Genomic DNA, 25,426 nt, shown 5'->3' with positions numbered 1-25,426 from the left:
TTTTGCACAAAAAGTGGAAAAGGTCTACTTACAACTCACCAGGGACTGTTCGTCTTTAGAGGCTGATGTCACACTGAAGGTGTGTAATCTGCATGAGAAAGTAAATAACTGTTACCTCAGACAAGACACAATGCCTCATTAGTGAGTGGCCTTCTCTGTATCTTGCCTCTTTTCTAACTACTATCCTACAGTCTACTAAATCTGGTTCCCCATTGGATCCTTTACCTTCCAATAAGCTTAAACTATTGGATACGAGCTATCATATTTTAATGTTGGAGCTTCCTAATTCCTCTTTGCAGAACGGTCTTGTGCCCTTGGGATGGAAAGACACTATGGTGTCTTCTGCTGAAGAAATCTAAATTAGATGCCTCAAATTTGGAAAAAATTTTCCCCATCTCTTAGCTTTCTGTTTTTTCCTAAGTACTGGAAAAACTTGTCACTGCCCACCTTACTACCTTTGTTGAGGCCAACAACCTTCTCCACCTGTCTTGAGTCCGGTTTTAGGGCAGGACACAGTACAGAGTCTGCTTTGTTGAGTGTCACGGAACATCTAAGACAACATCTAGATGATGGTGGCACAGCTGCATTCATCTTGTTAGACTTGAGTGTGGTTCTTGGCACAGTATCCCACTTTATCCTGGTCAAAAGGATGGATAATTTCAGCCTCAAGGGCATAGCTTTGAGTTAGCTTGTCTCCTTCCTAACAGTTTTGTGTTCCAGGTTTTCTCGTCTGATGTGAAATCCAAGTCTCAGGCTTTGACTTCTGGTGTTCCTCAAGGCTCAGTTGTGAGCCCCATATTATTTAACATCTGTGTTCGTCCCTTAAGACATCCCATAGAGAGCTGTGGGCTCACCCTTTTTTCATGTGCCAATGACACAAAGAATATTTTTTTACTGTCATCGGCCCAGAACCATGATCTGTGGATCCCGAACATTGGCTTGAGGAAACTTTGGGCTGGATGAATAAAAACTCCTTTAAGCTCAATGGAGATAAGACGGAGGTCCTGGTTGTGGGTAAGAATCCTGCTCTCTGGGGCCTCAGGCATTGGCCAGATTCTCTAGGCCCTTTGCCTACTCCTGCCACGAAGGTAAAACAAATCGTGGGGTTCTCATTGACGATAATGTGACTTTAAAACCACAGGCAACAAAAGTAGCGGCCAGTTGCTTTACCGTTCTTAAATGGCTAAAAAAGATAATTTGGCTTATTCCCCCCTCAGCTCAGCAGACCTTTATCCAAGCCTTGGTTTTAGCTTGACTGGATTACGGAAATGTGCTTTGTCTAGGCTTAGATAAGACACCTATTCGCCGTCTTTAGCTAGCTCACAACGCTGCTGCCTGGGTGCTCTTCCAACTACCTAAGTAAGCTTCAGTTTCTCACCTGCTGCAGGGATTGCACTGACTTAGGATCTCGAAACGGATTAAAGTCAAAGCTCGCAGTTACATGTTATAGGCTAAACAGGGACTTCGACCATGCTTCATTCAGGAGCTCGTAAAGCCTTACTGGCCCACTCGTTCCCTTAGATCCTCTTATCAGTCACTGTTTGCAGTACTGAGATTGCATCGTGCATGTATGAAAAGCAGACCCTTCTGGTATTTTGGCCCCAAACTCTGGAATACTCTGCCGGAAGCTCTAAGAAACTGTAGTTCCCTACTCTCCTTTCGCAAAGGCTTGAAGACCTGGCTTTTTTATTCTCTTTCTAAATTTACTGTTTTTTTTTTCAGGACTGCACATCCTATGCCCTGTGCACATTATAAAGTTAATAAATAAACTAAATGAAATACATGTGTGCTACTTAGCAGTTTTTGATCTTGGCATTCCTTAAAATGGTAGCGTACAATCAAAGGCTCTACTTCTCCATTGAAGAGATCACAGTTGCTTTGATTTATAAAGAGAACCTAAACACATATAACTATTGCATCCTTATCTCACCTGCTTAGATAATTCCTCCACTTATTATTGGCCCTTCTGTATGTATGTGCTGTTTGTGTAAGGAAAACCTAGTCAGAAGGCAGCGGAGGGCTGTACAGGGTGTGAAACAAGGATACAATCAATAAGTGACGGGAGAGTTAGCTGATTCGTGGGCTGTTGCTGCAACATGTAGTGTTCTTTAAAGAGGTACATCTTCAACTCTTTTCTGAATTGGAGCAGGGTTTGGGCTATGCTGATAGATAAGGGAATGTTGTTTGAGAGCCTGAGTTCCTAGATGGAGATGCCCTGTTTCCTTGGTTATTTTTTTTCTTTTTACATTTCTTTATCTCTATGATATTGTCCTGGCTACAGATGTGCCAGAGCAAGTAAGGATAGTGAGCTTGTGAGCAAAGTAGGCTGGGGGATGCACTTCTGATGGCTTTGTAGATTATGCAGCTGGTTTTGAAGATGCGAGCCGAGAAGGGAGCCAATAGTATACCCTTTATAGGGCCTAGTGTAGAGTTTGGGAGACAGTGGATTGAGGAGTTTACACCATCTAGATGAAATAGCATGAGAGCTTGAACAGCATTTCTGAAGTTGCTTTTTAAGAGGAATGGTTTCACTTTCTTCAGTAGCAGATTTCCTTTTTTAGAGGATTTTTGTTGAAGGTGGGTCCAAAGTGAATCCAAGTGATTTTGCTTTGGGTGAAAGTTGGCGTGCAAAGCCATCAAGGTTCATACCTTTGAGCCAGGTTTGCACAAGTTCTTGCTTGTTGTCAAAAGGAAATACATTTTGCTTGGTTAGAGCTTCTGAAAGTCATCGGACATCTGGGTCTGGATGAGGTTAAGGCAGTGTTTGAGGCTTTGATGTCTAGAGTAGAGGAGACTTTCTGATGGATACTTCTACTTGCAGATCCTAACTAGTTGAACAATCTCAGGCTTTGGACTGGATCTAGAAACATCAAAGCTCTCATGACGTCCGTAAGGTGCGCTAGACTCGTATTAATGCCGGAAGTGGCATCTGGTGACTTCACCAAAGCCGTATAGCGCCCGCCTTGTAAAACGACGACAGTTCTCTTTTTTCCACTCCTTCTATAGGGATCCAGAGCTGGCTCTCTGAGGAGATTTTTCCTGCCGCTAACCTTCAAATAGTGCAGCACAAGGTCTCCTCTTAAAAATTTGGGTTTAAACTCTGTAGGGTACAAGGGACAGATGATCATCATTATTCCCCATGCTGTTTGCCTCGATTCCCGGGTCTGTTCATTATGCTGCAGTATGCATCCCAAAGCCCTTGAAAAGTGAGAAGCTAAGTTTTTTTATGGTTGAAGCCAAGAATGAAAAATGAAATCTAAAACATTCCAGACATCATTCCAGACAAGCAGAAGCAACACAAGAAGGCAAGGAAGCACTCCAGGTGCAAGTTACTCCGTCGCTCTCCCACTTCCACAGGTCATTCATCTTGGGAGCCTGAGTTAGTCGACCTGTCCTCCGTGACTTTCCTTCTTTGCGGACCCGCTCCTGTGTCTCAACTGGACCCAGCCCCGGATCAGCAAGATGGCAGCTTTTCCCAATGCCATGGCCAGACCTGTAGCATTCTTAAACACATGTATTCTCTTTTTGCAAGGGATTCCGGTGTACCTGGGCACCCTTTAGCTCCATACGAACAACTAATGTTTCTCCCTATGGCCCCAATGCTGACCGGTACCATACTATCAACCTCCGTGCCAGTTCCGCATTGCTTTGACCCGCTCCCTCGCTACATAACGCCTTGGGAGGGAGCAACTATCTCCACCTTCTGCGCCAGGCACAACACCATTGGTGCTGCTGACGCCTCTCCGAGAAAAATTCTCAGAGAGATACCCAATGCCTCTTTGAGGAACAAGTATGCAGAAATAGACTTCATGAAATATTTTGCACTGATTTGGTTCCTTAGGCTTAATCCCTGCTGGGGGGATACTGGCAAAGATCATTAGAGAGGATTCCAGTTTCTGTTCTCCGCTAGTGGATTTGACACCTCCCCAGAAATAGCCATGAATTTCCTCTCCAGCCCCCCTACATTTAAAATGGTCTCTCCCCACAAATTATGTTCAAAGCTGCAGAAGTGAAGGTTCTACAACTTCCAAACATGGACACCAAAAAGAGCGTCCTAATTGAAGTACCATTACCATTGGATCCTGCTACAGTGCCATTGCTCACTTTTAATGAAGCCTTCCTTGATCCAGTTATGCCTGGGAGAAACTATCTTCAAGTCCTACAGTCAACAGATTAGTGGCCCACCTCTATATCTCTCTGCCAGATGACCCACCATTCCTCTCCACCCTTCGCCAAGGAGTCTAATCAAACAGGCTTTGTGCTCTGGTCAATCAGGAGGAACCTTCCTGACAACCCCTGCTGACCAGGAATCAAAGCAACTGGAGGCCTGGGGAAAGTAAGCCTTTTCTGCGAGTAGCATGTCCCCCAAGTCCATTAATGCAAGTTTCAATTATTCTTTGTGGGATATGGCCCAGATGTTATTCCCTCATGTACCAGATGACATGCACTAACATTTCCAGGAGGTTATACAAGACGATCAGAATGCCTCCCAGCATTTTATCAAATAAGGTTTGGATACAGCTGACTCAGTAGCTCTAATCATGGGCAAGTCCACCACTGTCCGCAGAATGCCTGGCTGAGAACCTTAAAATTTTCACCAGACGTTCAAGCAGATTTCCTGGACCTGCCATGTAGGGGGGAACTTTTATACGGAGATAAGACTGATTCAGCACTGGAGCATTTAAAGTGTTGTAAGGACACTGTTAGCTCCTTGGGTTTACAACTGCCCCTTCTGTAGAGAAACTACTGTCAATTCCTTAGCTATAGAGGGTTTTACAGGAGACTTTCTTTTTGGCAGCGCCACCATGCCAGCCACAGTCCCAAAAACAATCAAACCCAATCAAACCAACTGGTTAAAAAGTACAGAGCCAGAGGAAGGGGGTGTGGATCCACCCAGCAGATATCCTCCTCCGCACCAACAGGAAAGCAGACCTCCTTTGCCTCCCCATACCTAGTTGGAGACTTTTGGGGGAAGGAGTGTCCCACTTTCTCCCACCTGACAAGGCATTACTTCGGACCAGTGGGTCCTTAAGGTTGTAAAAAGGGTTTACACACTTCTCTTCCTTAAGCCTCCACCTCCCATTTACCTCCACCTTCTTCCTCTGCCTCGCCATATTACAGTAGGAAGTGGTAGTTCTATGGAAGAGATTAGTGGAGTTAGTACCTGAAAAAATAAAAGGGCCAAGTGGAGTGCTATGCTTGTTACTTCCTGGAGCCAAGAAGGACAGCGGTTTACGTTTGATCCTGGACCTCATGGAACTGGAGAAGTTCAAAATGCGGACCCTAACTCAAGTAATACTGGTGTTAGAATCTAGAGTTTGGATAGTATCACTCGACCTATAGGATGCATACTTCCACATCCCTTGCGGTTTGTGGCGGAGCTGTACACTCTGCCAATTTGATGTACTACCCTTTGGCTTGACATACAGACATTGGCATGTGTAGGCCCTGCAGTGGTGCCACCATAGGCAATAGCTACAGAAAGGGGAAATCCGTTGGAGCGCGATCTTCCAGGTTCTGTGGCGGAAGTGGCTTGGTGGTGGAACAAGACAAACCTGAGCTTCAGGATGTCCCTCACTATCCCCCACTCCACTCTGACCATGACTATGGTAGTGATGGATGCCTCCACCCTAGAGTGGGGAGCCCATCTGAAGATCAGAAGCCTCTAGTATGTGGTAAAACAGGTTCTTAACATCAGTCTTTTGGAACTGTGGGCAATTCGACTGGTGCTCATAGCTTTCCTCACCTCCATCCACAGTCCGTCCATCTAGACCATGATGGATGTGGTACGTCATAAGGCAAGGGGGAGTAAGGTCTCACCTTGTTTGCCTGGAAGCATTGAGACTGTGGCCTTGGGGACACCTCCAAGAGATATGGCTAAAAGTCAGTCATCGAGCGGGATCTCTGAATGTCAGAGCAGATGGCCTGAGACGGTGTTATCTTGTCGACCATGAGTGGCGTCTTCTGAAAAAGGTAGTCCAGGTCATCTGCGCCCAGTGGGGCAATCCTCAGCTGGACTTGTTTGCCTCCTCCCATTGAAAAAAGCTCAGTGCCAGAAGTTGTGCACCCTCCAGCATCCTTCGTGGGGAGCCTTGAGGGACACGTTTTGGTTGAGGTGGAACTTTCAGCTGCATTACCCGTTTTCCCCCATACCCTTCATTTTTCTGGTTCTTAGGAAGATTCTCCAAGAACGGACCCAAGTTATTCCCATCGCTGTGGACTGGCCAAGGAGGATGTGTTATGCAGGCCTTCTGCACTTCTACACATATCCCCTGTATTTCTACCATACAGGCCGGTCCTTCTCTCTCACTTGGGGGAACCGTACTCCCTCCCAATCTCAGAGGACTCCACCTTCATGCTTGGAGATTGAGCAGGGACACCCAAGTTCCTTTCAGCTGACACTGGAGGTGGTAAATATCATAATGTGAGCACATCTCCCCTCCACCAAACTGGCTTATCAAGGTAGAAGGAACAACTTTGTTTTGTGGTGTGTGAACAGTAATGTAGACTTCTTTCTGGCCAAATTATCTCCGGTCCTGCAGTATTCACTTTTTCTTACTCAGAGAGGTTGTGCAGTATGCACTGTCAAGGGCTGTTTAGCTCCCTTGCCCGCATTTCTGTGTCATTCTGACGAGCCTTCCCTTTTTAAGTCCCTCATTGTTGTGTGTTTTTTGAAGGGGTGGACAAATATGTATCCTCCAGCCCCCTTTGTTGTACCCCAGTGGAACCTTAATCTAGTGTTGATGTTTCTTAAAGGGACTCTGTTTGAGCCCCCTACATAGTTGTCCATTAAGGATGTTGACTTTCAAATCTGTTTTTTCGGTGGTTGTCACTTCACCCAGAAGAGCGAGCGAGTTACAAGCTTTCTCCCTCATTTAATCTTTTTCTGTCCCAACAAATTGGTGTTGCAAACTGTGAGGACCCACTTCCACCTAAGTCAGTCCATCACCTTCCGAACCTCAATTCCCCACCCAATCCCAATAAGGAGGAGGAGCGATTTCACTAGTTGGCTCCAAAGCAGGTGGTTAACTATTATGTTGCCCGCACCAAAGACATACGACTGGGTTTCGGTTACTGCAGCCCTGGGAATGAGAAGGTGGTACAAAAGAGGACCCTCTCCAGATGGATCATCTTTTTTTATCAAAACCTTCTATGGCTAGGCCATGGCCAAGAAAGGACTAAGGGCTGATTCCACCAGGGCCAAATACGCAACTTCTTCCCTTGCCTTGTGAGTTCCCATCACAGACAAGTGCCAGGGGGCAACAGGGCATGCACACCTTTACCAAGCTCTGCTGCCTGATAATAAAGTGTGTAGGGATGGTCACTTTACCAGACCTGTTGTACAGGTCTTCCTTGTCTAACCATCCATCAACCCTCCTCCAAAAGCAGCGTATTGCTCTGTAATCTGTTCTACAGGTGAGGAATCTTCAGGTATAAGTATCCGTCAGAAAGAAAAGTTACTTACCTCTGGTAACGGTTTTCCTGAAAGACACTCTCTGTACCTGCAGATTCCTCACCAACCCACCCTCTTCCCTGTTTGATGGATGTGTTATAAGGAAAGTTAATAAGATTCCACTTTAAGATGTTGGTACTGCACTACTAGGTAGTTGTCAGTCCATCACTCACCTTGAAGGCTGGGGAAAACAATTGATGGAAACTAACTCCATTGCACAGGGGTAGGTGCTATATGATTTTGATGATGTCATCAGATGCCACTTTGGTGTTCAGATGAAGCCAGTGCCCCCTACCACGAGGCAAGCGCTTTCAAGTTTCCTGATTCAGTCTGATGCCTGTGATTGTTCTACTGAAGAATCTGCAGGAAGTTAAAAGTATCTACCAGAAAGATTGTTACTGCAGGTAAGTAACTTTTTCTTCTAGTAGAGCCAGACATTGCTGGTGATAAGGATCTCCTAGGATCTGTAGGTGCCAATGTGAATGAAAAGGTGTCAATTAGAAGGGTAGCATAACCACCATTGAAAACATAGCCAGAGAATCCCATTAGAGACTTCAGACTGTGGTTTAGGGTTGGATGGCTGACAATATCAGAGGCAGCTCCGAGATCCAGCAGTATAAGGAAGAAAAGGTCATGTTCCTCTCTACTCAGGCGAGCATTGTCTGTGATGCATAAGGTAGCTTGTTCCATGCTGCAGCATGACCTGAAGGCAGATTAGTAGACATGCGGAAGATGGTTGGCATGTATGCAATATTGGAGTTGAGCTTAGACTTCTTCTCTTTTTCAGTGATGTTGCTGATAAAGAGTAGGTGAATGGTAGGCTGTTAGATGGCAAGGTCACTCTGAGTCTAGTGTAAGTTTCTTAAGGGGTGAGAGAATCAGGCCGTTCTGGAGAGCTACTGGGAAGATGTCTTTAGTAAGGAGGAATTGACATGGGTGAGTAGGGATGAAAGGACTTCACTAGATTGCTTTGATGGAGGATATGATCTTAAGACATCATTTTCATAGGAGGTGGCTTTGCTGGACTTGATTTTGTCAACAAGAGCTGAGAGAGTTAGTTAGGCCTTTAAAGCATGACCTTTGCAAGCAGTCACAGGAGTCTAAGAAGAGGATCAGGCTTGCTGTCAATGCTTTGTTGAATCTCATGTATTTTTTCACAGAAGAAGATGTTTGATTGTCTTGAGAATCATGAAGATCGTTTTACTTCTTTTGACAGCTTCATTAATGGTATTGGTAAAGTACTTTGCTTTGGTTGATGTGATGAGTTGTCTGTGTACTACGTGAAGAGACTTCTGTTGTGTGAGATCATTGGTAGCAATGTTATTCTTCCATTTTACTTCCTGTCTGTAAGTGGAGCTTTGCCGTCAGTGTGGTATTTAAAGTATAAGGGTGCTGAAGGTTTCAGTGCTTGCGCCTGCATATTTTAGTTGTAGTGTGAGTGTTCAGGTGGTTTTCAAGAATAGTGTTGAAGTCATTAAGAAGGGTTTGATGTCAGATGTAGAGTTAGCAAGGCAAGAGATGAGTTCAAGCTTTAGGTTGTTGATGGCAAAGTTTTTGAAGTATCTAAAGATTCGGTGTACTTTATGGGTTGACTTGTGTTTGTTGCTTAGGATGGGGAGGTTGGTCTAGTCCAAAGGTATGGGTGGTTTCCATTGAATTATTCATGAGGTTTAAAAGACGTGCTTGAGGCTTTGGCTTTTGGAGTGAGTTGATTAGTTTACATACAGTCGAGTGTTGATGAGGTTGAGGAGTGTGTTTCATGCTTTTTTCGAGATTGTGTTGCCTGGGAGATTGAAGCGACCTAGGAGGGGGGTGTGGATGCGTAGGATGCATGAGGTGGTGAGGAGATACAAGAATTTGGCATTGAAGTTACCGTTCTTCCTGGGAGACTTGTAGATGAGATTGACGGTAGCACACTGCATTGCAGATAATGTTAAATGACAAATAAGGAGTTCCAGGAATTTAGCTTCACTTACTTGCATATGGTGCAGACCAAGAAGACTTATAGATGACAGGAAGGCCTTCATCCTTCTTATTTGTGATGTTTGAATCAAAACCTTCCTTGCTACCACAATTAAAAAAGATCACCAGTGTGCTATTTTTAGCACTCGTTTCTATCATTCTATGTGTTTTCTGGTGATCCGTGGTTGAAATTAGTATATTATAAGTTGAACTGCAATAATAATACCTTTTTTCAGTATCCCTTCTGTAACCAAGTTTCTTCTACAGGATGCACTAACTTTTAGGTCAAAAAAGTGTATCTCCTCCAAGGACACGAAGCTTGCTTCTGGTGACTCCTAGAATCAAAACCAAGATTTGATACATAAACCCTGCAATTATAACTTCTTACACTCTCACATGTCTTGTCCTATACAAATGGTGTGACCCTTTCCTTCCCTCAGTAAACATACCTTTGTAAGATGTATGTTTTTTTTATTGATCTTTTAAAAAATATATATTTATGGTGTAAGGTGTAATATGCCAAAGGTAAGTGTCTACAGTGTTTTTCATTGCATCTCAGTCAAAATGTGATTTTGATGCAATGAAGCTCTATCTTCTGCTTATTTTTTCCTTAACCCCACTGATGGGTGCCTTTGCCCCAGGTATATTTTATGCTTTCTAAAGCATGAACCTAGCAACGCAGCTCTGTATGGGGACAAGCTCCAGTGCTGATACTTTAAGGGGGAAAGGGGAAACAGGAAGAAGTTGGACCTAGTGGAAGGGGTGAGAAGTCACCCTGATGGTTGAACTATAGAAGGGTTGGTGCTATTCTGATGTTGGAGAGGACACTGTTTCAGATAGATCCTGGAGAAAAGGCTGAGAAGGCATGTTTTCTCGCTTTCACCTTCCTGTAGTTCTTAGTCTCTAATCTGCCGATGTCAGAATCCTCATCTCATTAACCTTCCAATATTGTTAGTTTGTTGGCTGGGTAGACCGGGGTCTTGCTGTAGAGAGGGCCTTGTAAGTGATGCATCTAATCTTGAAAATGATCAAGGCTTACAAGGCGAGACAGTGTAGATCCTTTTGCATGAGTGTGATGTGGTTAGATTTCTTCTTCACCTTGATGAGGTGCACTGCTACATAAAGGATGTCTCTCACATAGGCAGACATGGCCTCTGCTATGCGTTAAGAAGAGCATTCCCTCCATCTAGGTGATAGAAGACTAGTGCTGGGACTGTTGTTCTGAAGTCTTCTCCTGGAAGTAATGTTTTCATTTTTTCAGGAGAGAGCCCGAACAAGGCTGTTTTCATTTTCTTCTCAATGTGATGAATGAGTGAGATGTTCGAGTCAGGAGGAAATACGAGGTATTTGGACAGCTCTGTCAGCGTGTGAAGCCTGTTTTTATTTGGAGAGTCACAATTAAATTAGAGAATGTTTGGCATTGATGGCAAACGAGAGGAATTCTGATATTGGCTTTTTTTAAATATATATATTTTTTCACAGATTTTTGTGCTTCAACTTTCTTGGTCTTATGGTGGGGCACTTTTGCTGAATTGTTACATTTTTAGCGGTGTCTTCTGATTTTTGTTTTCTTGAAAATGCGCAATGTATTGCTGTTCTGGACATCACAACAAAATTTGAGGAGAGCTGTGAAGGCGATACAGATTTGTCCGTTTTGTAGTACCTGTAGTTTAGACTGCAGCAGTTAGTCAAAATATAGGCATTTCAATAAAGAGGGTTTTTAAGTAACAATATGAAGGTGCGCGTGTACTCACAGATAGGTATTGCTCCAGTGTGAGAGGACTCCAGCCCAGGGTTCTAAACCGTACAAAGCTACGTGGAAATTGTCCTTACGCAGTGATCATGTTGGTGGTGTTTCTTGTAAATGGTATCAACTGTGTAACCCATAACTGTTCCCCATGTACTGACGGTGCTGTCATCCCTGAATGTTTTTTCACAAAATGGTGCATGCTTTTGCTAGCTGTTTATCATTTCTATTAGGTATTCCTCTGAGAAATAATATTTATTTTCAAAGTTGTATGTACCACAGTCCTCGTCCTCGTGGGTGTTACCTGTTCTTACTAAATAAAAATAAATTGACAAGTAGTACGTTGCGGTTAGCACTCACTACTACCTTCAAAATTAAACATAGATAATGATGCTGGTACCCAAGCCTTATAGATTCTTGTAGGTTTGGCGTGTGGCTTTTTCTTTTACCATCATCGTTCCGTCACTTCCTTTCGTCCCCTTAACTTTCTTGCTTTATAAAACGTGTAGTGGATGTATTTGTGCTACTGGCAAAAAACATGATATGATAGAAACATAAGAGAGAACTAGGTCGCAGACAAGAACGTGTTATGATATGAAATCTCTTGTGGATATTGATTTGTATAGCCAATCAGATTATCAGAATGCACCTTTTCCAAATCTATAATTTTATTTCATTTGCATACTGGTGTTTTTCAAAAGTAAACATTTTTTTGAATTTTTTAATATTTAATAAAGGACATGTTTATTAAAATGTATAGTTTAGTAATCTTATTGTTTATCTCTTCGCCTGCCCCCTCATCTCCTCTGTCTACCCTTTTTCCTTTCATGTCTTCCATCTACTCCCTTCCCTCTGATCTCCTCAATATAACCCCCTTTTCATGTTTTTACATGACAGGGTACAGTACAAGTCACTCGAGATCTTCCAGTTTCTCTGAGCTGAGCCACAAGAGGAACACCTCAGTGGGAAGCACATCAACTGGAATCGGAAGCATTCCAGAGCCATGTGATGTGGACGAGTCCAAAGTTACTGAGGCCAGCCTGGATACACCTGACAAAGAACGTTCGCCATCAGAAAAACTGCACAGGTACATGCCACTATGCTGCAGATACAAGATCTGCTCACTTAAAGTTTAACATTCTGTCTTATAACTGCCCTTCATTCATGTTGTGGTAAAAAAAAAAAAACAAGCATTGGTAAAGACAGTCTTGCCTGTAATACCTATTACCTTTGCTAATGTTTTTTAGCCATGCTGTACAGAATTGCGGCTGCTGTGGCATGACTTTAAAATGGTAAAAGTGTGACGTGACCTCTGAATCATTTTGTAGGTGTGCTCACACACTGAATATGCATGTGCGTGCCTACAAAACATCTTTTGTTATTATTTAGCTATCTGAGATGAATAGATAAAAGAAAAAAATAATAGTGCAAAATGTAATGGATGGGCAGGTGGTGGGAACTGGTTAAGAGAGGGGACGGGTGAAGCAGCTCAGTAGTTGAGCATGGGAGAAGCAACAAGAGGGAAAGAACACAGGTGAAAGAAAGCAATGTGTAACCCAAAGGAAGAGAAGGAGATGGGCAGAGAGACCGGGAGAGAGGAAAGTACACATGAAATAGTTGGAAAATACATGCACACTTGTGGATGGCTTAAACAAAAAAATAATTCCCTAAAAGCTAGCAGAGGAAGCATAGAAGCCAGCCAACCAAAGAGGTGGTAAAGATGCTAAACTCCATGGGAGAGACAAACACCTGATTGACAAAAAAGATTATAAATAAGAAGCAGCCAAATGAGAAAGAGCTGGACCCAAGCCCCTGTGTGTTCTTAGTAAGCCCACAAAATGTATTGGTAGGTTTGACCTGAAAAACAGTAACCTGCAATGTGTCAGAAATATATGTTTATTTTCTGCGCAGGCATCCAGTGAAACAAGACTCTGTGGAATCACAGTTAAAGCGAGTGGACGCTACCAGAGTTGATGCAGATGATATTGTTGAAAAAATATTGCAAAGCCAAGATTTCAGCCTAGACTCCAGCGCAGAAGGTATCCATGCATGAATGCTCTACTTTTGTTCTATTTCTCAGTGATTGTAAAGTATTAAAGTAAATGTTTGTATTTCTTTGTATGAAAGGCTGTATAATATTGTAACCTAATGCAGCCTCCTAAATTACTACACATACCGTAGTGTGATATGCCTAAACCAGACATGCACTAGCTTACAAAAACAATCTGAGCATGCACTAAGAAAGGCTGGTTTGGGAAGGGGGAGGCAACGTTTGGATAGTATAAAGATTTGTATTATGTTACCAGAAGACCTGGCTTCGAACAGTTTCAAAGCAGAATGCATATGAGTTTGAGAGGCAGGAATTAATAATCATAATTGTAGAAAATGGTCTATTGGCAGGGACGAAAATCCATTGGTCACTTTTCCAGTGTAACCTTATGACAGTATTAAACTTGCACAAGTGATGCAAAGGCCCATAGTGAAAGAATAGTCTAGTCTAGTGGCTGTACATGATTTTATGATGTAGTCTTTAATTTTCCATCTTTACTTGGCAAGTATTGTGTCAGATTGTTTGCCTTGGCAGTAAACAATGAGATTTGGCATAGGGGTTGAAGATGAGCGCCTCTTAAAATATACACTATCTATGATAATGTACTTTGAGCGTTCTCCAGATCATGAGTCACTGATGATTAACTTGTGCCTTTTCCCCATTGCTTATCATTTGAAAACCTCTTACATAGATTACATTATTAAAATATTTATATATTTTAAATGTGGGTAATGTAAAGATTTAGGCCAGGGTATTTCACAATAACTTAATGAGTTGTTAAAATAAACTTTTGTAAAAGTTCCAAAGTAGAGAAATGAGAGAAAGAAATTAGAACCCAGGAATAGAACCTAACAGCGAAGATGAGAATATAACAATATAATCTTTAGTTAAATACAAACGGTTTGTATTAAATAATAGATGTGAAATTGTGATCAATGGTCATCATTTGCAGTCCTTCCATTATCCATTCCCGTGGCATGCCTGGGTGCAGACAAGAATACCAGTAAAGTATTCCTATTGTAAACTAGAAATCGCAGAGCTGCAAGCATAGTGATTATGGTTGTAATGTACGCTGCTGTTATTTCTGAATGCAATTAACGACCAACTTCATATGTTGTTGTTCGTGCAGTGTTCCACAGCTGACTTGCATTGTCCCTCAATTCATTGATGAGATACAACCACAACTAGCTCTAATTTGTACTCTGTGCCTCACTTTAATTTCTGTCTGTTATAGAACATGTTCCTCCTTTTACCTCCATTTTGCAAGTCTGCAGCCATCCTACATTTGGTAGTGCAAAACAGGAATGAGAGGCAAAGCATTGGTTCAAAATGCTTTTATTTTACTAGCCATCATCTTCAACCATCTTTGGTCAGGTGATTTCTTGTTACTGGACACTTGACTTCATCTCAATAGCTGGGGAAGAAATTTCCAGGTCAGTACCTCATATGCTCCCTTAGCCGAACAGCAGGGGGTTGGATGTTAAACCCTGCAACTACATTGACTGGCACTGCTAAAGCGTTGTTTTACCAGAGGTTACACCAGGGTACTGGTACTAAATCAGTAGACTGTCATTTACACCTTCTGTGACTTCTCAGGTCCGCTTATCATTAACCTTTTAAAGTATTATTTCATCCAGTCCTCTGTGGACTTGATTTTAATAAGATAATTCCCTGTTTCATGACACATGGCACCATAAGTCCTCTTTAGTAGTGTTCTGAACTTGTATTTTGGCATGGCTATGTCCCCCAACGTGTCCTTTACACATCGGCTGTTCATGCAGGAGAACACAGAACTCTAGTTTGGGTGATAATGGAGATGGCCTGTGACTCCCTCTTGCATCCAGTACCCCTCAATAAGACCCTAGTTTCTGTCTGCCCCTGTACTGATCATTCTGTAGGAAGGAGGCACAAACAACATGGGTTTCAGGGTTGCTACTATGTGAGCTGCTGTTCCTACAGTGTGTACTTTTACGTAGATTGTCACTTTGGAGGCAGTGGTGGGCTACTTAATGAAGTCCATCATGCTTCAGCAAACGTCCGAGGTAAGTCCTAGGAAGAAGTACAGCTGCTGTCTTTTGCTATCCTGTTGCCTCTGCTGGCTGTCCCGTTTCCATGGCCAAGACACAGGTGGTGGACGGGATCTGCACACATTTTGATGATCTAAAGGTTGGCTTTTCTGATTCTCCAGGATTTGGCTCGAGTCTTATTCTCCTATATCTTTGAAATGAGAGACAGAGGATCCCTGTATAACTTGAGCTGATGAGAGTACCTGCTGAGATTTTGAAACGCCAACACTATGTATGGAGGAGGAAGATTAATACAATAAACAGAATCATAGTTGATTGATTCATTTGCAGTTATGCACTGTCATGTGCTCAGTCTTTGATGTGGCCTTTTTAGCCTCTCTTATTTTCCCACAGGAAAAAGAAGCAAAATGAATGGCTAATACCAGGAAAGTGGATGAGCCAATCTGACTACACCATCCCCACCATCCTTAAGCCACCTCCCTGCCAAGACACACACGCATACACATACCACCAAGACAGCATTAACTGTCGTAAAACCTAGTTCTGGTGCCTCTTTATTGGTCCAGCCAATCTGGTTCACAAATCCTTGTTTGAGACAGTTGCCACAAGTGACCTAACTCGGGAGAAGGTGTTCTACATATACATCTAGGGGCATAGTTGGGCGTGCTATATTGTACACAGGTATTTATGTAAGAGGCTGGGTGGTAAAGGGCTACTTTCAATCTTGCAAAACTATGATATGACACTTTTGTTTACCACCATGTTTACAAAGATGGTGGGAGAAAATGCTCCTTGTATTTAGCCAGAGACGGTCAGGCTTGCTGTATGTCTGGGCCTTGCAGTGGGGCTAGTTCCTCACTGTTGCGCTAATTCTGTGAGCATAGCTGCCTACTTCCTTAACAGTGACTCCAGGGCCATTTGGGGTTATCCTGAGAGTTAATGTAAGGCAAAGCAGATACAATTAAATGTCTATGCTTTTCAGTAATAAATTGAGCAACTGCTCACAGCAGGCGTCTGAGTGGAGTCCTGCACATCTTGTTTAACTGCTTTGGTTCTTAAAAGAGTTTGACAAATGAATGCTTTTCTTCCCAGATCACTTTTATAAAATGTCATTTTAGAGGGTATCTACACTGTTAGGAAGCTCCACACGGTTTAACATTTTGTTATTCCGTCTTTCTTGCTCATGTGCCTTTTGAATCCATGGCCACCAGTGACATCAAACTGAAGACCTAGAACTAATTGTCTATATTATTTTCTGTGGCCTCTTTTCAAAAGTCTGTTACAAACTCTTTAATCCTTAGAGTTTCACAGGTTTTAACAGGTTTTCATTAGGACTATTTGACTTATTTTTAAGAGCAATCCTTCAGGCAAACTGTTGTCACTTTTCCACATCAACCAGTAGCTCTTTTTACCTTCCGCAATACCCAGGTCTTCTGAAGCATTGGAAGTCTTGTATTACTTGGATGTTTAGAATTTTTTTTGAATGTCTAAATTGCACTAAGGAGGGGTGGGCCTGTAGGGCTGAAAGATGGCCATCTCCCGTATAAGCTCTGGTACACGTCCATCCTCACAGTCAGGTTCTGGGAAGGGGTAGTTCCAGATGTTGTGGTGGCTACACCCCTAGATAAGATCTCTGACTGATGTCAAATGCCTGCCTTGGTCCCACTTTGATACTGAAACACACTTTGTTCTGCATCATGGTAGTGGCTCTGAAAATTGATTTTTTTCTCCCAGAGAAGCCAGCGGAGGTAGCACATTTTCAGGCAGAGTAATTCAGGACTCCATGCATATGATTGGTGTTTTCAATAGAAAAGGGCTCTAGGGCAGGGTGCCCTTGAAGGTGGACACAACAGTGGTAAAAAGGAGTGCAGAGAGATTTGTCCATGAGGTGAAGTGGAGAAATCAATCAATAATATGCTACAACTCACCCTTCACTGCATGACGACTAACGTCAATGACAAGCTGAAGTAGGACCAGTTGCAGGTTTTCATTCTTCTAAGACAACAATCCTCCAAGGATAATAAACAATTATCAACAAAGGAGATGGATGAGTTCTCCCCAAGGGCTAAACCCTCCAGTGAAGTCAGTGGAGGTGACAGTAAGTCATAGGAGAGCATTAGAACCCCCTTCCGAGAGGGAGAAACAACGATTTTGTTGATGCTGAAAAAGATAAAGCAACAGGGCACCACAGGGCAGATAGAGTGGAAGTATCTACTTTGGAGGGAGATTTTAAGGACTTTAAGGGTCGCATTGTCAATTATGGCAAGTGGTTTGTTTTTCTATGAGGGAAACTGGCTTGCAAAGATCATAAGGAAAATGTCCAGATCCCCCAAAGTTTTTTGCGTGTGTGCTTGCTTTGATTTGATTTCGCAGCCAAGGTGGCGCATATGGAAAAGGAGACCAAGACCATGAAAATCTGACTTAAGAGTATACCTCAGGTGTCTGAGAGCAGTTATATCAGGTGGCAGATATTGCACTTTCTCTAAAAAGTAGTTTTGGGGTATAATTTAGATTTTGTAGGGATAGTTCAGAGAAATGCTCTTTCCCCAACTAAGTGCCCTCCTGCCATTATTGCTGCTCTTCATGAATTTGTGATTAGAATTCTAGTAAAGAGGGATTTAATATGAAACAATGCCAGGATTCATATGTTCCCGGATTGTGAACCTCAGGTACTTCAGAGCAGAGCTCCAAGGTTGCAGAATCACCAGGCACTGCGTCCCAGGTAGCTGTGTTGAATAATTGCTACAGCGGGGGGAGGGGAGGGGAGTGGTTGGGGAATTACTGCTCCACCTAGCGAGTTGCTCATTTGGAGATGTTCTTGGCATCCCTTAGCTGTTCCCTCCTTCTTCCTCTGCTGTACAAGATGCAGAGTCGGCAGAAGGAATTTTGTGGCAGAAACTTCTATTTAGCATACTCACTTTCAGGAAATGTACATTAGGGGCATCATTAGGATATAATTTGACCAATCTTTTTTTCTTACCTTCTGGTCCTCTATGTTGTCTTTGACACTTCATACAGGAAATAGTTCTTGAGTAGAAGGAGTTGCTACTTTAAAATACCATTTTCAGATGCTGTTACGGAGTCATATACTCCAGTCGCAATCCAAGATGACGTCTTTTTTTGTTTCTGTGGCAGTTTCCTGTTGTCTGCTTATATAAAGCAGCTGAAATCAAGGATGTTGCATTTTTTCAATTTTACATCATAATGTTTGCCCCTTATTCTTGATTCTTGTTCTTTTTTTTTAAATAGTACTTTCATCTGGAATTCCTGAAATCCTGCATTCTAGACCGATCTCTACTTTGGTCAGAGTGGTTTCTATAATCCATCAGAGTGGTTTAGTGTCCAGATATTCTTATGCCCCATTTGGTTTTAAAAGAGCCTGGCCTTCTGGAAGATTTTATGTCCTTTGGGCTTTTTCCTCCAGTGACTATTTTTTGAGGCACATGGTTTATTTTAAAATTAAACATTCGCAGCACAGTGACTACTAGCACGAGTAACCCTTTCTTCTGGCAAACAAGCGACAAAAACAAAGCTGGTATTCTACATCCACCTAATAACACCAGATATTAGCCATGTGCATCTGCAGAACCTACAATGCATCCAAAATTAGTTGATCAACAAGTGTGGGTGCTGATTTGTGGATCCTTGCAGGAGTACATATTAAAGACTGAGGGCAGATGTGGGTTTTTGACGCTAGAGATGGCACAGGAATAGCTGAATTCTAGGATGGAATGGGATCATCCTTCAGAAGAGGGTGGTCAGCATTGATTTAGAGGTCTGTGAACTTTAATTCTGTGATAGACACATTAGCTTCACACTATACTCTTAAAGGGACTTTGCAGAGGCAAATGGTTTGGACACTTCCCTGGACAGTGGGTTGTGTTCTCTTCTTGAACCACCAAAGGAAGAGAGTACACACTTTACCATGGTAATGAGATGTGTGTCAGCGGTGTTGAATGTACAATTGTCATCTATGGAAATCAGAACCAACATACTAAAGAAGGTCTTGGAACCCGAACAAACTTCAGCAGTGCCATTACTTCCATTTAATGAAGCCATCACTGACATCCTTATGGGTGGTCTAAGATCTGTTTCTGTCCACCAGGGCACAGGCAAGTTGCCATAACCTACAGGCCAGTGCCAGGCGACCCTTATTTCTTGACGCAGCACCTTACACCAGAAAGTTTGCTGATTTAGGCTTCCTCATATGGGGTGAAGATCAACTCTTTCCACATGACTTCTTCTGACAGAGTCAAAATGTATCAAGACATTCGGGATGCTGATGTTTTCCTCAGTCAGCCTAGCCCTGTGGCCAATCAATGCTAGTTGCTTTCTGTAGAGATATACCAATGTTATTGTGACACTTTTTGCGAGATCTTGCAAGCAGTTCCCAAGGAGTTTCTGGCCAATTTGCCTCAAACCATTCAAGATGGTCAGGACGCTGCAAAGTACATAAACCGTTGTGGACTGGACGCTGCTTACTTCTTGGGCAGAATAATTTACACTACGGTGGTGCTTCGACGGCAGTCTGAGATGAGATACACAAGCTTTGCTTTTCTAGGGGTGTGCAAACATTCTTGTTGGACATGCTATTCAGTGGTTCACGTCTGTTTGGCGAGAAGGCTGACTCAGCGCTCAAATATTTTATAGACCGCAAGACCAGGCTGCATTCCTTAGTCCTTTATACCCCTGTAAGAAAGGACCCGCTACAGTTTCACGCCTTTAGAAGCTAAACCAGAGGGTTGGTGTGCTACTAATGCCATGGCCCACTGCCCTTGCAGGAGACACCCCAGGCCTGTCTAGGCCAAGATCAAGCAGACAGGGTCCAGGAGATCACGGGCAAAAGAACTTAACACTCAAGCGCCCATATGACGACAGCCTCCAAACTGCTTTAGTTTGCCCTTAGTGGCACACGACCACCCTGTGGAGGCAAGATCACATATTTCCTGGAAAGGGTGCAAAATATAACATCTGACTGGTGGGTCTTCCAGATCGCCCAAAGAGGCTTCACTGTGCCATTCCTTTAAGATTCAAAGCATCTTCCACTTGCAGCAGAACATCTTTCAGAGGAACACCTGCCCATCTTGCTCCAAGAACTGCAGGCTACTTTGGCCAAATAAGTACTAGAGAAGGTCCCGCCCCAAGAAGAAAAGGGACTGGCTATTACTGCTGCTGTTTCCTTGTGCCAAAAAAAGATGGACTATTGTCCTATTTTAAATCTCTACCATCTGAACAACATTTTTGCAGAAGGCCAAATTCAAGACGCTTATGCTGGCACAGATTCTGTCTGCCCCATATTCAGGAAACTAGGTGGTGGCTTTGGACCTGCAGGATGCCTACTTTCATGTACTTCCCTGCAGTCCCACAGATACTACTTGTAGTTCAAGATGGGCCAGGAGCATTTTCGATTTGCTGTGCTCCCCTTTGACCTCATCAGTGTCTCGCAGGTGTTACAGACGTTATGGCGGTGGTCGCAGCACACCTTCAGAGGGTGGGGTTTCCGGTTTTCCTTGCTGTTGAAGGCAGTTTTGCCACAGTTATTCATAGCCCACCTCCAGACGACTGCTGGCCTCCTAACATTGTTTGGGTTCACTATCAACATTCTTTAGTAACACCTGACCTCCTTCACAGATACTCCAGTGGATTTGATGGTGTTTCACACCTTCCCACTACTAGGAGTCTGGACAATCAGGCAATGATTGCGATGTTTCAGCCTCAGTCATAGGGCTCACTGAGTGTGACTCTGAGCCTTATGGGCCTCTAAGTATCATGCGCCTCGAGTGCGCCAGATGGCATATGCTGGCTCTGCAGTGGAATCTAAAGTCTCAATGGACCCAGCACTAAGGGGACCTCCGATTCCATGTAGATGTCAGAAGAAACTGCAAGAGGCTTGTTGTGGTGGCTCAAACCCTATTGGACTCCTCTCTGCTTGATCCACAGCTGATGGTGGGATCAGGTGCATCACTGATGGGATGGAGACGTCATCTGGGAGAGATGGAGATCAGAAAACCTTTGTCACCTGCAGACACCTATCTCCATATGAACCTTTTGGAGCTGTGGGGACATTATCCTAGTGCTGAAAGCCTTCCTACCATCCATCAAAGGGAGAGTGGTTCAGGTTCTTTCAGACAACACCACTGTTATGTGGTACTGCAACAAGAAGGGCTGGGTGGGGTCCTGTTCCACTTGCACTTTGACATTGGAGCTAGCTGGAGCAGCAGGCCATTTCCCTGGTCAAGAACTACTTGACAAAATCTTCGAATGCCATAGTGGATGAACTCAGCTAGCAGTACTTGAGGGATCACGAATGACAGTCACACTCCAAGGTGGCACAGGGCATCTTCCATCAATGTAGAGAAACTAGACTATAACGTCTTGCCACTGAAGAGAAGGCGCAATGTAAAAATATTTGAATGCTGAAATTTCCAAAACGGCTTTCTCTCAGAGAAGCATTCTTGATGGAGCAGAGAATGGGACTCCTGTATGCCTTTCTGTCACTGCCTCTCATTCCCTGAGTTCTGACGATGATCCGGATTGGATGAGGAAAGTGTTGTACCCAGATCCTCTGTCCTTAGTTCAGGCTACCGCTTCGGGAGGATCTCTTGTCAGATCAGCAGGGCAGGGTATTGCACCAAAGTACTGCACAATCTGCATCTTCATACATGGAGATTGAGCAGCGGCAGTTGACTGGGTTTTATTAACCTCCTGAGGCTATTGGTGTCATCCTTGCTGCATGGTGCCTCTCTACACAGTCCATGCCTGGCATTGGGACAGCCCGAGCTAGTTAACGTCTTACTTGTTTTATCCCTGGCCCAGAAAAGACTTGGCGGTTATCGTTAATAGTGATTTGTTGGTCCTTTCAGCCTATTTATGCTTACTGGACCAGCTATTCTTGTTTAAATCGCGCGTCGTCCTGAGATTTCTAAAAGGTTTGACTTATTATTTACCCCCAAATCCTTTCTCATGCCACAATGCGATCTTGATTTGGTCTTCACTCGCTATGCATAGATGTCCACTACATTCTCTGACTCTAAAGAGAGTGTTTCTGGTTGTGGTGACTTTGGCTCATCGCATGAGTGAAATAGAAGCTCTCTCAATACAGCCGCCCTACACCACCTTTTTCCCCCAGACAAATGGTGCTGAGGACCAATGTGACCTGTTTGACTAAAGTTGTGTCTAGTCTTCATGTTGGTCAGTTCCTTGCTTCCATCATTTTTTTCCCTGCCTCACTCTTCGAATGAGGAGGGGAGACTCCATCTGTGGGACCCTAAGAGAGGTTTTAAGATTCTACCATTGGACCAAGGACCATTGGATGAATAAACAGCTCTTTGTGGGGTTATCTGGGGCAAGGCACTACAGAAAGGGACTTTGTCAAGGTGGATAGTTCTTTGTATCAAACTCTGCTATGCACCGGCCAAGAAACGACTTCCAGGGGGGTTGAGGTCCCATTCCACCAGGACTACAGCTGCTACCACTGCGCTGGCACACAGAGTGCCTATCTTTGACATCTGTCAGACTGTGGTGTGGGCACTGGAACACATGTTCACAGAGCACTACTGCCTTGACTGCTAGATCTGAAAGGAAGAGCATTTCACCATTCCAGTCCTGCCAAACGTTTTGGTATCAGCTGTTCCGCAAACTCCCCACCGTGGAACTTACTACTTGTGTATCTATTCTAAAGGTAAGGAATCTGAGGTTAGATGTATCCATCCGAAGAATAAGTTGGAAATGCGCTCTCTGGTGGCTACTTTATATAACTGCAGATTCCTCAACTCCTCCCTCCTCTCATTCTGTGGAATGGTCTCTTTTTCCCATCTAAAAAGGTCCCATATTAGACATCTGCACCCTGATGCTTATGCGTTCAAGGGCGCTGACAGCGTTCAGAAAGAAACATGCGTCAACGTGCAGTGGTGGTACTTACATGCAGTTCCATTGTCACTACCAGGGGGGAACGAAGTCAAAGTGGAGCTGAATGGCGCCTCCTACCAGCATGTGGGAACAATGCTGTTTAAGTATTCCAGATCCAGTCTGTTGCCTAGGGATAATTTAAAGGTGAGGAATCTACAGAATGAGTATCCACTAGAATGAGTGTTACTGAACGTAAGTAACTTGTTCATTTAATTTTATTTTTAGGGATGAGCCATTCTCTTAGGGGTTAAATAAAGGTTTAGCCTGAAAATAAACAACGAGGAAGGACATTCATTTTGAATGCGCCAAATTATTCTAACCATGATCTGTGAGATCCTATAACCCTCAGGGTCGAACACAATAAATGTTGTCACGCAGTCTGCACACCACAGAGGAGCGTAGGCCTCGGACTTGGTTGATGCAGTTTTCTGACTCCATTTTTCTCACCTTTCTTACTGTGCCCTCAGATTGAAGTCGTAACTCTATATATTCAGCTTCACTTTGGCAACCTGTCCGTCCATCTAATCCAGCCCCAAACTCTGGTACCACATATACTTTTCTTAAGCCTGCTGCTGTATGGAGTGTCCTTGTCTGCTGTTTTGTTACACAGGACAGTGGAGAATACTTCTTTTTCAAAACATAGAAAGTGCATAGAAGCTTCCTGCTACGTTCCTACAAGACAGAGTCAGCAAAGGCATCTTTCCTTCTAGTCGTATTTCAGCTGGCATGTTTAGGAAAGAGCAACAGGGCGTCAGAGAATGAAAATTTTCCTTCTGTGGCCTGTTAATGTGAGCCTCAGAAAATGTGAGAATCAAGCACTGTTTTTATTAGCTGTCCAATTGTAAAAAGCTATTGCTACAACCAGAAGGCTTGCTTCCTCTGCCTTGTACTTTCATCCAGCACTCTAATGTATCCTGTGCACAAACATCCCAACATACAGCCAGGCTTTTATCTTTTACATCGAAAAACCTGTAAACGCCGTCTCGCAGAAGCCATGAGGTTGTTTATGTAACTAAGAAAACTATAAAATATCATTTAATAATCCTCTCTGGTCATTTCAGTGAATTGAATGATGTACTTCGCAATAGTATACTCAGGAAGCTGAATTAATTGTGGATTTTTTTATGCATATTGGTTTAAGGTGTTGAGTGTGTATTGTAGTGGGTTGCTATGAACTGTCCATCTGAGGCAAGGAGTTTCTTTGGTCTTTTGGGTTTCTTATTTAGGAAATGAAGCTGAGAAGGCTTTAGTGGAGCTTGGCACCTCAGGACTCCTTTTCTAAATGTATTTTTCCCAGTCTGGCATTTGACTTTTGGTAATCTGTGTTATGAATTTTGCATGAAAGCACAAATACTTTATTAATACACTAATTATTTTTGTATCTCCACAGAGGAAGGGTTGAGATTGTTTGTAGGACCTGGCGGTAGTACCGCTTTAGGAAGCCACCATTTACCAAACAGGTATGTTTGAAACTTGAAAAGTGATATTTTATGATTATTTATTTGAATGCGCGGTATCTGTGACTTAATTTTTCTTTTGGCTTAAAACAACATTTAAGTATTCACATATTGATCAATGATATATCTAGCACAATAGTAGATGTTTCTAAACTCCCTTCAAATAATAAAAAATAGCAGTGAAGCTATTACTAGTGTGACAGTGCAGTTGATATTTGTTATGTGAGCTGTTGTCAAACATTTTCTCTTTTTGAAAGCAATTTGTTTTGAGTCTAGTGTGCCATGTGCTCCAATCCAGGAACCCCAAATTTGATTTTCTATTTTTATTCTTCTGGAGCTTTGCATTGGTAAAGTAATAGGTCTTGAGCAGGGGTAGATGTTATAAGAAGGCTTCAGTATAGCAGTGACCGTGAAATCAATTACTTTTCTGTCAATCTCTTTTTAGCATTTTTGTTATAATAAACAGCATTGCATGATAGCTCTTCGCAATCAATAAGACGTCATGTAACTAGCACAGCTTTTAGAAATATGTTGTTCAGTACGTTAAAACATGCTAGTTACTTTGAGCCTAACCCCTGCTGCCATGCGCAGGGCTTGGCTGAAGGGCCTAGTCTGTGGCCCCCAACCGCGCAGGAAGACGCCTAGCCACATGTCCATGTTCCTTCTAGTCCATGGTACAGAAAAAGGGGAAATAGAGAGCTTAAGAGCACCACTGTGTCCAGCTTGGTCAAGAGAACACCAAAAGCGTTAGGATGAAAGCATTAGGTTTAAGTATGGTGGCACAATGTCTTTAATCCAGTCAAATGCAGTCTAGGAAGGGTG

The 25,426-nt window shown here is 43.2% G+C and overlaps 1 protein-coding gene across 1 annotated transcript in view; it reads left to right on the top strand.

The window, feature by feature from the left end:
* Window positions 1-25,426, top strand: part of EEIG2 (EEIG family member 2) — a 290,983-nt gene that overhangs the window by 205,468 nt on the left and 60,089 nt on the right. The window contains exons 8-10 of the mRNA XM_069232405.1: window positions 12,060-12,249; window positions 13,074-13,201; window positions 24,538-24,607. Of these exons, the coding sequence (XP_069088506.1) occupies window positions 12,060-12,249; window positions 13,074-13,201; window positions 24,538-24,607 (388 nt within the window). The remainder of the gene's footprint in view (window positions 1-12,059; window positions 12,250-13,073; window positions 13,202-24,537; window positions 24,608-25,426) is intronic.

Source organism: Pleurodeles waltl, chromosome 4_2 (assembly GCF_031143425.1).
Source record: "Pleurodeles waltl isolate 20211129_DDA chromosome 4_2, aPleWal1.hap1.20221129, whole genome shotgun sequence".
Taxonomy (NCBI): Eukaryota; Metazoa; Chordata; class Amphibia; order Caudata; family Salamandridae; genus Pleurodeles; species Pleurodeles waltl.
Note: the sequence above shows the minus strand (reverse complement) of the source record. Positions and strands in the feature narration are given on the sequence as shown.